This window comes from Apus apus, chromosome 3 (assembly GCF_020740795.1).
Source record: "Apus apus isolate bApuApu2 chromosome 3, bApuApu2.pri.cur, whole genome shotgun sequence".
NCBI lineage: Eukaryota > Metazoa > Chordata > Aves > Apodiformes > Apodidae > Apus > Apus apus.
Window position 1 is genome coordinate 66,117,209 of NC_067284.1, and position 14,151 is coordinate 66,131,359.

The window sequence follows — 14,151 nt, forward strand, 5'->3', positions numbered from 1 at the left end:
CTGTGCAGGCTTCGCCCTTATGGCTCTGCCACAGAGCCATTCTAACCAAAGATAACATCTTGACCACCCTGGATTGCTTTCAGGCATACATTTGGCTTGGAAGGTGCTCAAGCTAGGGAGGATTTTGTTGTAAGCATCTTTTAAATCTTTTATTTGTACAGTGATGGAAAAAGTGTGTGTGAGAGAGAGTCTGAATCTTAAACTAGGGCATTAACTGCTGCTCTGCAAACTATGAAATCCAAGCAGCCACATTTGCTTTGGGACTGGTTCATGTGCCTGAAGACAATGTTTACAAATATGTAAAGGGTGAGTGTCAAGACGATGGAGTTAAGCTTTTTTCAGTGAAGACCAGTGATAGGACAAGGGGTAATGGATACAAGTTGGAGCATAGGAGGTTTAAGATGAATATCAGGAAAAATTTTTTTACTGTAAGAGTGACAGAGCACTGGAACAGGCTGCCCAGAGAGGTTGTGGAGTCTCCTTCGCTGGAGACATTCAAAACCCGCCTGGATGCCTTCCTGTGTGATGTACTCTAGGTGACCCTGCTCTGGCAGGGGGGTTGGACTAGATGATCTTTCGAGGTCCCTTCCAACCCCTATGATTCTATGATTCTATGATTCTATGTCTCCTTGCTGTGTGTTGTGTTTTGAATTTTTGCTTCACTGATTTTAGAATATTTGCACAAAGAGTAAAAGTGATGTTGCAAATCAACCCACTGAAGATGATCCCAGCACAGCAGTACCCATCCTGACCACGGCAGTCTTGCAGCATCAAAACAGGGCCAAGGGCTCATAACAGGGTCCATTGAAAACCCGAGGGCAGGCAAAGTGATAAACGAGGTCCAGGATGCCCAGTCTGGAGTCAACAGATGAGGCTGAAGATACCACTGAAGCCTAAGTCCAATTGCAGCATAGCCTAGGCAAGGTGAAGATGCCCAGGCTGGAGCTTATCTGAAGCTCCTGGACAGAGGGTGTAAGTGGAGGCCCCATGTGAGACTGCTCAGAGCCTTAAAGTTAAGGCTGGTTGATGCCCTCTGGGTCATGGTGATGCTGGCTGGGCGTCCTGAGTTGGGGTGATCTGTCAAGCTTGTAAGCATATTCTCCTCTGTCTTCAGAGTCTGCTGCTGAAATACTGAAGAATTTAGCATCCAGGGCATGCAATTACAGAACCCTACAAATCTTCCCAGTTTTACTTTTAACTACTTTTTATCTACTGTTTTTATCTGGAGCGTATTTCTGAACTTTTTCTCTAAAATTCTGCACAGCTACTTGAAGCATATGCAGCATGCGAAGGGTAAAAGCTATGTAATACTGAGTGCAATATAGTGGCATATTTCCCTTCCCTGATATTTGTCTCTTATAATGCAATGCTTATTACTGAAGGCAGGGTTAAAGTGGAGTTATATAATTGAATTTTTTACTCTGAATTCTGGAGTCTAAACTTCAATAGATAACTTTGATCTTGATATCCTATCCTTGACAGAAAGTGGCTGAAGAAGCAGAATGAAAAGGTTTCTAGTCGTAGCTGAGGTAAAAACAAAATAGTAATTTGTGAATGCAATCAGAAGCTCAATTTTTTCTTGTCTGTAGAATGTCTTATTTTCTGCTTGACTTTTTTTTTCACAAGACTTTGAAATCACTGTTATGGAAGAACGTCAGTGGATTATTTACAGATCCTCTAATCTGGTACATAGAAACCTATTTTCAGCTCCATTAAGAAGCAATCTGATAAGCCTTCCTTTCTAAAAAAATACTCAGTTTCTCATACTTTCCTCTAACTTCCATGAAAGACTTCCACTGTTTTTAGAACCAGGAAACCAGTTGCCACTTGTATTGATTACGGATGGAAAACTCTTTTCTACATGACAGCGAGGTAGGAGGAAATTTTTATAGGGAGATTTCCTAATGGTTTCTTTATCTGTTTTCTGGAGAAATTTGGAGTTGTATTCTTCAGTTGGCCAGATATTTCTCCCTCATTCTGAGGAGTTGGATTTATTCTTCTGGCATAATTACCCTATTTACTCTATTAAGAGAAAGTTTAGGCATGTAAGTTTTCTGCAGCTGAATGGGATCAAAATTACTGCTTCTTGTAATAGCTTGACACTTAAAATTATGCTGAAGATACTGGTGCTTTTTGCTTCTCTTAGCACTCAGTAATCTACACATCTCACTTGCTGCATCAGGAAATGGCTGCTATCTGCTCAAAATTAGACTTAGATCTCCATGTATTTATGATAAAAACAGACCTACTGGGTGAGACTTTCATGTAGCACAGTATCTTATATGCTCCGTCCGTAATATACTTCTCTAGATTCCAGTTATTTTTCGTTTTGGGGCTACCTAAGATTAACTTAGGGGTTTCATCTAAGTTGTCTCTTTTGGTGTTTAGGCATGTAATTAATCTAACTCATTTTTTAATGCACTTCAAAATAAGTGTATTTTTCTATACACTTGAATTGTCTTGAAAAAGTACTTTTTCCTTAAGTTTGCATCGGATAATTTCCTGAGTGTTCTTTCCTTATAATGTGAGAAATAATGAATATTCATTATGTAAGCCATTCATTATTTTATAGACATGTATTCCCTTAATTTTAGTAGTCTCTTTCCAAAGTATTCTTTTTTTAGTCTCATCTCATTTGTATCTTTGCTTGTTCTACTTTGTGACCTTTTTTATATTAGGTAGGGTAGCCAGGTATACAAATCGTGCAAAATATTGATACACAGTGGATTTTTATGACAGAATGACACTTTGTGTCTAAATTTCAGTTCTTTTCCCAATAATTCCAGTATTCCTATTGCCTTTTTAACTGCCTCAGAGCCTTAACATGATTTTTAGAGGGAATGGAGCAGCTTTAACAGCCCCTTTCTTGAGTGATAATAGCTAATTTTTTACTTATCACTGTCTATCTACAGTCAGCATTGGTTTCCCCAGGCGTTAAGTTAGTACTTCTTCATGTAGAAATGAATTTGACTTTTTTGATTATCCATTTGGTTCAGTATAGGCAGTATTTCCAGATGTTGCTGACTGAAAGCAATGCAGTAGAAACCTGAAGCCTGACTTTTCTTTGCAAAAAAAGGTAACAAACTTTTCTGATATACCAAGCTCATGTTTTAATTTCTTTTAATTCACTCTGTACAGATAAAGGCTACTAGACTGTAGATCTCAGAAGCTTCTTTACAGTTTTTATAGGAGATTGATGTAACTTTTATCACTTTATTAATTTTTTACTGAGGTTGACTTAAGCAATTAATAACTCGCTAATTATATTTCAGTTCATCTTGAACTCTTGACTCGTGTAGTCACTTACTAACAGATGAGATTTTGTTAAAATCTTTTCTTTCTGATATTTCAGCCTGAAACCTATCTTGAAAATTGTTCCAAATACAGAATGGTAACAGCTCTTTCCTAGTGAACAGATGTGAAGTACTTTCTTTGCAATCTCTGCTGTGGTTCTGACTTTCCTGAATGCTACACAGAATCATAGATGCATTAGTTGGTCATCAAAGCAAAACTGTTGTCAGCACTAGATCCAGTCAGTCATGTTTTTGTTTGGATGATTCTTGATACCTCTGGGGATGGAGATTCCACATCCCCTCTGGGCAACCTGTTACTGATGCTGCATTTCTCTCTTAGTGAAAAAATTCTTATGTCCAATTTGAATCTGCTAATCATATCAATTAACTCTTCATTACCCTCACTGATTCTCTGGTAGTCTTCCTTTGTTTCTGACATTTAAAAAATACATTATTTTTTTCCTTCATGCCTTAAGCATGTTGCTTGTTAAGAGCTAATTTTTTTATTGCTGTATTCTGGTTTTATAATTTGGTGATGGCTATCCTCTCTTATTTAACTTACTTTTTTGATCTTTTTTCCACTTTTTGAAAATGACTTTTTTCTTTCCTTTTTTTTTTTTTTTTCTTTTTCTCATCTAGTACACACTTTCATGTGGTAGCTTGTGGAGTAATTTTAAAGTCTCTTGGGGTGTGTGTTGTGTTAGGTGCTAATGAGGTATCTTTGTATAATACTTGCTATTGTGTAATCTGAGTGTACTATGTTCACTAACACAAAATGTTTCTTTTAAAGTTTTGTTTTAAACTGGGTATTTTTCTTCATTTAGGATTAAACTCAGAGTCACTTTTCACCTGTGAGTTCGCTGATGAATGGTTGTTATGCATGACTAGGTCTCTTACAATAAACTAAGTAGATCAAATCCAGTCTAAAAGGGAATAGCTTGAAAATCCTTGTCGCTGTGTTTTCTGCTGTTGTGGTGTCTCTTAACTCTCTTACCTTTTTGTACTTGCTGTTGTGTTGCCTTTTGTTTATAAAATATTGTTTTCTTGATTCTTAATATCTTCATCTTTCTTAAAAATATGGCTGATATAACTGTAATAGGTTTCTAACCTGATAGCATATTGAAGAGGTTTTATTGGGCTACGGAAACCTTTTCTGAGGAAGGAGTGGGAATACATGCTTCTGTACCTTTTAGTGTTTTCTGCACTGACAATTTACTATTACATATTGAAATACGCTGTTTTATCCTGTACTAATAAAGTTTAGAGCTTCTTTGTAGATGGGAGGTTGTAATAATAACATTTATATTAAGTGGAACATCCAAGTAGCTTTATCTCTAATGCTACAGTACTCTCCTATTATTTCAGCTTTGCCTGACTAAGGTTTAAGGTGGAAAAGACAACTGTTGGAGAAATTTTTGTTCTGGTAGCTAATTAAAAGCAAAGTATATGGAACTACAGCTGTTGATGTAGATTAGTAACTAGTTTTGAATCACCATGCATTTTCGAATTTGTAAGTATTTGCACTGAGAATAAATACACAGACTCAAAGAAAATTACCTAAAACACAGTATAAAATTGATGCTGCTATCTCTGCATTCCCCAGAACACTTGAGTTAGAAAACACTAGTTTTTGTTCCTTATTAATCCTAAACCTTTTAAATTCACGTGTCCTGCGTCTCTGTCTTGCTTTGACTCCCTCTTCTCATCTGTGTTGTGTATGGTCTGCTGTCTACCATTAGTTTCTCCATTCCTGTGCCATTGTTGCCCTTTCCTGTGGCCAGTTTTCCCACTGCATCAGAAAATGATGAATATAGAAATTGTTTGTTTTCTGGCTTCCAGAGGTTTGAAATTCAGATAGCTTTCCAGAAGCCCTTTAATCTTGCACAAGATGTGAGGTAAATACTCCCAGATCATGGCCCAGGCATACCGTAAGGTGCCTCAGCTCCTTCCAGATAGCAATGCTGCCTGTTTATGGAGTATCTCACCACTGAAGTAGAATGCTTGGATCCCAGCTGAACCAAGAAAAGAGGGAAAGGTTTCAGCTACTGAGCTCTTGGGTCATATCCTTCTGTAAAGAAAGAGAAAATTTGTCTTGAATGAGTAATCAGAAGGGAAGTCTTTCAACTTTACTTTGTTTTTATTTACCTAACATTTTCACAAAAATAAATAAGCATATAGTCTGGACAAAACAAATGCAAAACGTGCCATATGAAAATGCTAATGTTTTGCAGTAACTGTGATTCAAAGAAGTAGGTTGTTTTACTAGAAGTCACAATTTATACAATGCATTTTTGTAATTATTCTTTGCAGTTTTCTGTGTCCAAATGGTAAATACTACCTCAGTGTTTACTCAGTTTTTTTCCTTCTATTTTGAAAAAAGAGGACTTACAATCTCTATTTAAAAACTGAATGGTCACACTTTGTTTAATATTTCTCTTTTTTTCTCTCAAGAAGCTAGAATAGCATGTGTTACACAGGCTTATTTTTTTCTGTTCCATTTAAAGCGTTCCCCCCCCGATTTATACTCCCATTCTTGTTGCTAATGAGTTTATTATCTAAAAATAGATATGTTAATCATCCTATAATATTTTGTATCTTTCTAGATTGGAGGCCAGTGTTATTGTAAGAGACATGTGTCTGGCAGACAATGCAATCAGTGCCAGGAAGGATTCTACAATCTACAACAGTCAAACCCTGATGGCTGCAGTCCCTGTAACTGTAATACCTCTGGGACAGTCAATGGAGATATTACCTGTCACCAAAATTCAGGCCAGTGCAAGTGCAAAGCAAATGTGATTGGTATGTGTAATGCAAGAGTGTGGAGCCATTTTTCTTGTTATCTCTGGAAATACAACTCGCTTGTTTTCTAAATGAAAAGTATGGTAAACTTCTTTGCTGAAGGCAGATTATAAAAATGAATGAAGTGTTGAAAAATTATTAATTTAATAATTCTATCAAACTACAGCTTGAAGCTTAGTTTAATCAACCCTTTAGAAGTTTCTTTACGGCATAGCTACATTAGCTTACATAGCTTCATACTAATAAGTCACAGAAATAATGTAATTTGCTTACTGCATAGATGTTTCTTTTAGGACATTAACGCTTTTTCAAAATGTTTTATACTTAATGAGTTCTAAGCAAATCGTTTCCATGCTAGTTTTCTTAATAGACCAAAATAAATGGATTTTTTTCTCAAAATGTTCTGTGCTACAGGGTCCTTTGTGATAAATCTATCATTTTTTTTCTATTATATTTCTTTGAACTGTTCCTATGAAATGCAAAATAAGTCAACATAATTCCACAGATCATGTACATAGCTAGGGTTAGTTATCAAGGGCCACATAATTTTAATTTTGTAATTCAATGCCAAGCTGATTATAATAAACCGCTACCTTCTGTGTTATTTATCATTTTTTTACAAGACATGCTTTTTTGTTTGTTACTCCCACAGGTATTTTTCAGAAATTAGATTTGATTATAGCAATTTATTACTTCCAGCATATTTGAGGGGAGCCACAGCCACATAAGGACAAAATTTATCAAGTGCCCAAAATACACAGTATATATAATACACTTTGAAATGTTGATGTATGGGAATATTATGCAAGGAGAATTTCCTGATAAAGTGAGCCTTGCATGGTAACTGTACCTGTCTCAGACTATTACATGTGTCTCAAAAGAAACCAAACCAAAAACAAGAGATCTTTTTCTGCTTTGCTATTAACACAATTAGTGATCTATTTTTTGTTTAGCTAATCATGGTTGTGGGTCATATTAATGATGTTCAAGTAGATGTTAATTTATAACTCACTAACTTGTGAATATTGACTTATTTGTAATATGAGTCTTTTGTTTCTTCTTTCTTCTAATTACCAAAACCAAATAAAAAATAAGAGCAAATAATGAAAATAACTTTAAACAGACATAAGCCTGAACAGTTTCTTTCCTGTAGAATACTAAGTACCTGTTTTTCATACAATAAAAAGGGTACTAGGAATAAAAAAAACCCTCTGTGCATCATAAACACACTCTCTACTTTCAATAAAAAAAGGACTTTGGAGAATTCTTTATATATGTGTGTGTGTATATATATACACGCGCCTACATTTCATGTTTGCATCTGTGAAAACCTTTATTAAGTGGGCATTTGGTATCCAAGAAATGCAGAGTTGTGTTCTCACATATTTGATTGCCTACATATTCTTTTAAGTATTTTCTCCATTTGATGAAAACAGTAATTTTTATTTCCAGTGAAATAGTAATATGCTTTCCCCATATCTGTAGCTATGGTGTGGGGCTGTAGTTGTGCAAGCGTTTGTTCACAGGATTAAGACCTAATTCTTTCTTCTCTTTTTTTTGTTTTCCAAACCAACTGTAAATAAGCTTCTGTATATTGGAATGTGTGCCAGCAAACTTTAACAAAGAGCTTTCCTCTTTGGATTTCTAAATTGGTTTTTAGAGCAATCTGTCTATTGCCATGTTATCTATTTAAACAAACATAATAACAGAAAAATGCAACTATGGTCTGCGGTGTTATGGAACATGAACTGTTAGAGTTAACACAACTGTTAAATCTTACTAATGATTCTATCACCAGTAAAATACATTAGCACCAATAATTTTATTAAAGTAGGTCATTCATCTAGAATAAAAAGGTAGAAGAATGTGAATTAAATGCCAAGCGTGCTAACTCCCCTGTACTTGTTAACATTGAATGTGATGCCCTGTAGGCCTTCCTCAGTATCGTTAGGAATAGATTACCTGTCAGGAATATGTATGGCATATTCAAATAAGCACTGCGCATATTTTTAAAACTGATATGATATGAATCCATGTAGACCAATTTTAATAGTTCAAAATGAGTCATAATTCTTGTTAACAATACAGTTATTTTTAAAATTTGCAGCAATAGTGGTCCTTTTTTATTTTCCTTATTGAAATTAAATGATATGCCTTAGGTGAGTCATTCATCACTGTTAAAGGAACTTGCCTTCTGTTGGAGTTTTTGAGTTTTTATCCATATGTATAATGCATTTCCTACCATATTTAGTTGTTTTTCTACGTGTAAGTTGCTGGTTGCATGTTTTTTTAAATGATGACAACATTTTGCTAAAATATTGTACTTTTCTGCATGCAACAATTAAGTGATGGCTTAATAGTGAAGGATTTTTCCACTGCAAGGGAAAATACATAACCGTGAATTTGCATTTTTCATATAATAATCTAGTTTGCTTTCTTGTAATGTATGTTTTATAAACTAAAATACAAATGCCATCCCTTGGGGCAGGGATAAAGCAAGTGATGACTTTGAAAACAAAGCTAGGAAAACTACAGGATGAAGTGTAAGAGAAGAGTTTAGATTTTCATGTACTGCAGGAGTTAACTAAATAATACGTTCATATAAAAACATTTCATTTTGGATTATGTAAAAGATGTTGTGTAAGGGCTAACAATAAACACTAGCATAAATGTAATCAATGTTAAAACTGAAGTACATTGTTAAGTATATAATTAATCGCAATTAGTCTAACTTGTGTTGTCCTAGCATATATTTAATGTTTTTAATAAAACATATAAATCTGTTATCAGAACAGATTGTAAGCCCAGTGCAATTCCCTGTATAATGCATTGCTACAATATAGGGTGAAGAGTTCCCGTAAGCATTGATTATGCAACAGGTGCCATTCAAGGGGACAAAGAAATGAATTCTGGTTTGTCTTAGAAATGTTACAAAGAATCTCTTACAGAAGTATCTTAAACTCTATTGAGAAGCCTGCAGAAACACTTCACTTCTGAAACAAACTGGAAAAATAAACAGAGTTTTGGGATGCCACTGTTATTCACTGTTTTGGTTTTTTTTGTTTGGTTTTTTTGTTTGGTTTGGTTTGGTTTGTTGTTTTGTGTTTGTTTTTTTTTTTTTTCCCCAAGTGTAGTATACTTATCCTTTTTAAAAATCAAAATCAACAGCTTTTCAGCTTTTTTTATTTTATTAATACATTTTTTCTTTCCAGGTCTTAGGTGCGATAGTTGCAATTTTGGATTTAAATCTCTCAGATATTCTAATGAAGATGGATGTGAGCCTTGTTGGTGCAACAGCCATGGCTCAGTGAACCAGTTCTGCAACCCTCTCTCTGGGCAGTGCAATTGTAAAGAACAAGTGAAAGGACTTCGCTGTGACACCTGCATGGACAATTTTTATGGCCTGGATGTAACTGGTTGTAAGGCTTGTGAATGTAGCATTGCAGGGTCAATTTCTGGCACTGTGTGTGATGCAAAGACAGGGCAATGTGCATGTAAACCAAATACTGGAGGAAGACAATGTGACGAATGTCTAGATGGCTACCACAAAGTACAGGAAAATCATTCCTTCGTTTGTCTGTCATGCAACTGTGATAAGGCAGGCACAGTAAATGGCTCTCTGCTTTGTGACAAGTCAACAGGACAGTGTCCTTGCAAAGCTGGTGTAACTGGCCTTCACTGCAGTCAGTGCATGCTTCATATGTACAACCTCAGCATGAGCAACCTCCTTGGCTGCCAGCATTGTGACTGTGATGCTCTGGGCACATTGGCAGGAACAGTTTGTGACCACATTTCTGGACAATGTGTCTGTTTGCCTCAGCGTCAGGGGAGAAGGTGTAATGAGTGTAAACCAGGTAAGGAGACTGAAAGACACTTTATTTCGTGTAGTGATTTTTGCTTTGTTGGGTAACATGATAGTTCCTATTTTTTCATATGTGTTTAGGCAGCTTCATGTCTGATGTGTCTCTGACTGAATTATTTTTCTATGTCATCATATCTGTGTGAGAAGGTAGTATTAACATCCCGATCTCCATCAAATCATGGAATCATATAATAGAATGATTTGGTTTAGAAGGGACCTTAAAGAGTTCCAACCCCCCTGAATGGGCTGGGACATCTTCCACTAGACAGGTTGCTGAAAGCCCCATCCAACCTGGCCTTGAACACTTCCAGGGGTGGGGCATCCACAACAGGCTTCTCAGGGCAGCTTGTTCCACTGTCTCACCACCCTTATAGTGAATAATTTAATCTAGTCCAGCTCCCCTGCTAAAACAGGTTTGCCTAGAGAGCATTCCACAGGATTGCATCCAGGTGGGTCTTGAACACCTCCAGAGAAGGAGACTCCACAACTCCCTTGGGCAGCCTGTTCCAGTGTCTGTCACCCTCACCATAAAGAAGTGTTCCTTGATGTTCAGACAGAACTTACTGTGTTCCAGTTTATGCCTCTTGCCTCTTGTCCTATTGCTGGACACTGCTGAAAAGACCCTGACTCCATTCTCCTTGCACCCATCCTTTAAATACTTGTGGGCATTAATAAGGTCTCCCCTGACCCTTCTCAGCTTTCTCAACCTTTCCTCGTAAGAGAGATGCTTCAGTCCCCCAGTCATCTTTGTTGCTCTCTGCTGGAATCTCTCCAGCAGTTCCCTGTCTCACTTGAACTAGGGAGCCCAGAATTGAACACAGCATTCCAGATGTGGCCTAACTAAGGCAGAATAAAGGGAGAGATTACCTCTCTTGACCTACTGTTCACACTCTGCCTAATGCATCCCAAGATACCGTTGACCTTGGCCACAAGGTTACAATGTTGGCTCGTTGTTAACTTATTGTCTGCCAGGGCTCCAAGATACTTCTCCTCAGAGCCGCTTTCCAGCTGGTCAGGCCTGAAATCCTTCCAGTAGCCCCTTTAGGTACTGGAAGGCTGCTATAAGGTGTCCCTGGAGCCTTCTCTTCTCCAGGCTGAACAGCCCCAACTCTCTCAGCCTGTTTTCACAGGAGAGGTGCTCCAGCCCTGTGATCATCTTTGTGACCCTCCTCTGGACTTGCTCCAACAGTTTCATGTCCTTCTTGAGGCAGGGGCTCCAGAACTGGACACAGTACTCCAGAGCTGAGTAGAGAAGCAGAATCCCCTCCCCTGACCTGCTGACCATGCTTCTTTTGATGCAGCCCAGGATAGGGTCGGTTTTCTGGGCTGCAAGTGCACATAGACCAGCACCCCCAAGTCCTTTTCCTCAGGGGAATATTTATTCTATTGCCAGAGTTTTTATAATTTGTGTTATTAATGCAGTTTTAACATGTCCAAAATAAGGTTAGGCCTAGTTCTTCTAGATATTGAGAATATATACAAATTGTAATGGCCTGTTCTCTGAATATGAAGTAAACTAACAGAATTTGAAGCGCTGCTATCCTTGTAATGAAAAATGTGGATTTGGAGGGCAGAGTGAAAGCTCTTCAGGAAGGGCACTGCATGCATAAATCTGAGCGTGGTGGGAGGTACAAAGGTGGTCATTTCAACTTTGATGAGGCTGGCAAACATGCCTCTTAAAAAACATTCACATGCCTTGCTGTGTTGAGGATGTGCTGGCTTTCACAAGGACAGCTGACAGTTCAGGCCTACAAGTAGGTGATATGGCAGTTGTTACATATCTGTTCAAGATTTTTACCGTATTACTGTAAACAGTTTAAATGTTCATTATAAGTGGAAAACTCTGTAGTTATATTTTAATGATTTTGTTTTAAAAAGTAGGTGGGCAAAGTGAAACTATAGGTAATATTAACCTACCCTTAGTAATCATATTAAACAGATATATTTAGTTCAAGTTAAATACATATGCAATTTATTAAAGTAGCAGGTCACATTAAAAGGTACATTATAGCTCCATTGGTTTTAATATGCCATTCAATAATTTGAACAGAGGTTAAAAAAGCTGCTTAACCTCCATTAAGTATTTTTAAAAATACTTTCATTTACATTATTTTAGGTACATATACTAACAAATAAGGCAGCATTCTGTTTTTCTTAGTTCCTCCTCCAGTGCTGTTTGACCTGCTAACCTTCTATAGCAGCCACTTAATCAGAGATTGGCAGAGGAGTGATGTCAAGGCTTCCCGAGTCAGTGACCGCCCTTGTCCTTGAAAAGGAAGGCCAGGGTTTATGCAGAACTAAATGGTTTAAAAAGGTTTAATTGATAGTACGAACAGACTGGTTTGTAGAAAAGCTTGCATGGCACTCAAAGGAGTACTTACACAGTAGTTTAAAAAAAAAAAGAAAAAACCCACCAACCTTGCTGAAAGAATTATTTTAAATTTTGGAAGTAAGAAGTATAAACATGCATGTGGTGAACACTGAGCTCTCTTCTGTAGGTGAAAGTGCAAATTCTGATCATTGTAAAAGCATCATATCACTCTTACTGTGGCACTGTGATGTTTTCACTGATTTTTTAGCACTGATCCTGCTATGAGCTAATTTGGTATTTAATATACTTTTTATATAAATATTCTCTGTTAGTGTATTCCAAAGGAGAGTTTTCTATAAAATAGGGGTGAGTATAACCTGTAGTAATGCTGGTATTAAGTTGTAGGACTATGGAAGAGTTTAATTGGTTTAAAGTGCTCTTAAACATGTCGTATAGCTTTGCAATGGGATGAAGGTAAGAAAATGTACTCCCAGTATATATGTAGCCAACAGAGCCTAATTAAAAGCACACAGTTAGTTAAAAGTGGCAGCCCTAAAAACATACTGAGGAGCTCTTAGGCTGTTGGGACATTTCAACTCTCTGGTCTGAGTGTTATTTCATGGAATGCAGGTCATATATCATTTATTAATCTGTGTAATTAAAGTCTGTTATAGTTTGTGGTATTTCAAAATAATGTCTAATTGTAGCACATCTTCTGTGTGCTTTGATACAATTTCAGAGGCTTACTTAGGTTGCCAAAATCTTAATACAGTAAGACTTGCCAATGGAAAAAAAATTGAAGTGGATGTCACTTTGGAAAATTATTTTATCATGAGCTTTTTTTTAAAAAACCTGTTTCTGGAGCATTCATCCATGTGTTTAATCTATTAGGCTGCATCCATGACCTACTGCCTTCCAGTTTATTCTCGTATAAGCAACATTTTTGGTAGCTTTCTGTACCATTTAATTAAAAAAAAAACAAAACTAATGGAGTATGCAAAGAGATCCTATAATAAAACCAAATGAAAGAGCAGTTTTACCTTGTACATAAACTTGCTTATGAGATGTCCTAGGTTGCAGTGGTAGAAAATGAATCTTTCCAGCCCCCCAATAGTTGTGAACAGTTTTTCTCAGTCACATTCCAGGAACGTGTTGCCCCACTGACTGGGATTCATGCCATACAAATCCTGTTCAATGTGGGTCTTGGATCCTGCTTTGAGAGCAGGAAAGCTGTAAAAACAAAAACAAACAAGCGAACAAAAATCCAGAGATTTTGTAAGTACTTTACTCAGTGACCACACCTTTTCATGGAGTGTTAAGTAGTACCAGCATGTAGGATGTGAGATCAGGCACCAATACTGAATTTTTGTGTATGTACTACCTCCCTTTTAAGGGAAAAAAAAAAAAAAAAGAATTAATATTATTGTTACAATATTTTCAGTGTTGTTAACAGTTTTAAGTGCACACTGTGCTTAAGAAATAAACATTACTACCATAATTGGTGTGCACAGAAAACTGCTAAGGAATTGTTCAGGTGTTCCTTTTCCACGAGCTGTGTAGTGGGAGAAATAGTGACAGTATGATTGAAAAAGGAAGCTGAATTCTTTGCTATGACTTTGATTCTTCCTTTTGAAGAGTAAGTTTGATTGACAAATGTGATCAGTTATGGTTGAATTGGAAAAAAATCTGAAAAACAATAGGCATAATACTAGTTATATACATAGAGATTTACAGTGGCTGTCTTAAAATTGGAAATTGACTCTATTATATGAGTGGATCCTTCATAAAGCAACTTTTATGAGCCCTTCTAACCTTGCTGTAAATTAAGCTTGCATTAAGTTGTTTCTTACTCTTTCCTGCCAAATTCTAGGTGGTGGAAGTAAATA

The 14,151-nt window shown here is 36.7% G+C and overlaps 1 protein-coding gene across 1 annotated transcript in view; it reads left to right on the forward strand.

Moving 5' to 3' along the window:
• Positions 1 to 14,151, forward strand: part of USH2A (usherin) — a 388,839-nt gene that overhangs the window by 62,696 nt on the left and 311,992 nt on the right. The window contains exons 11-12 of the mRNA XM_051613556.1: positions 5,897 to 6,092; positions 9,305 to 9,946. Coding sequence (XP_051469516.1) covers positions 5,897 to 6,092; positions 9,305 to 9,946 — 838 coding nt within the window. The remainder of the gene's footprint in view (positions 1 to 5,896; positions 6,093 to 9,304; positions 9,947 to 14,151) is intronic.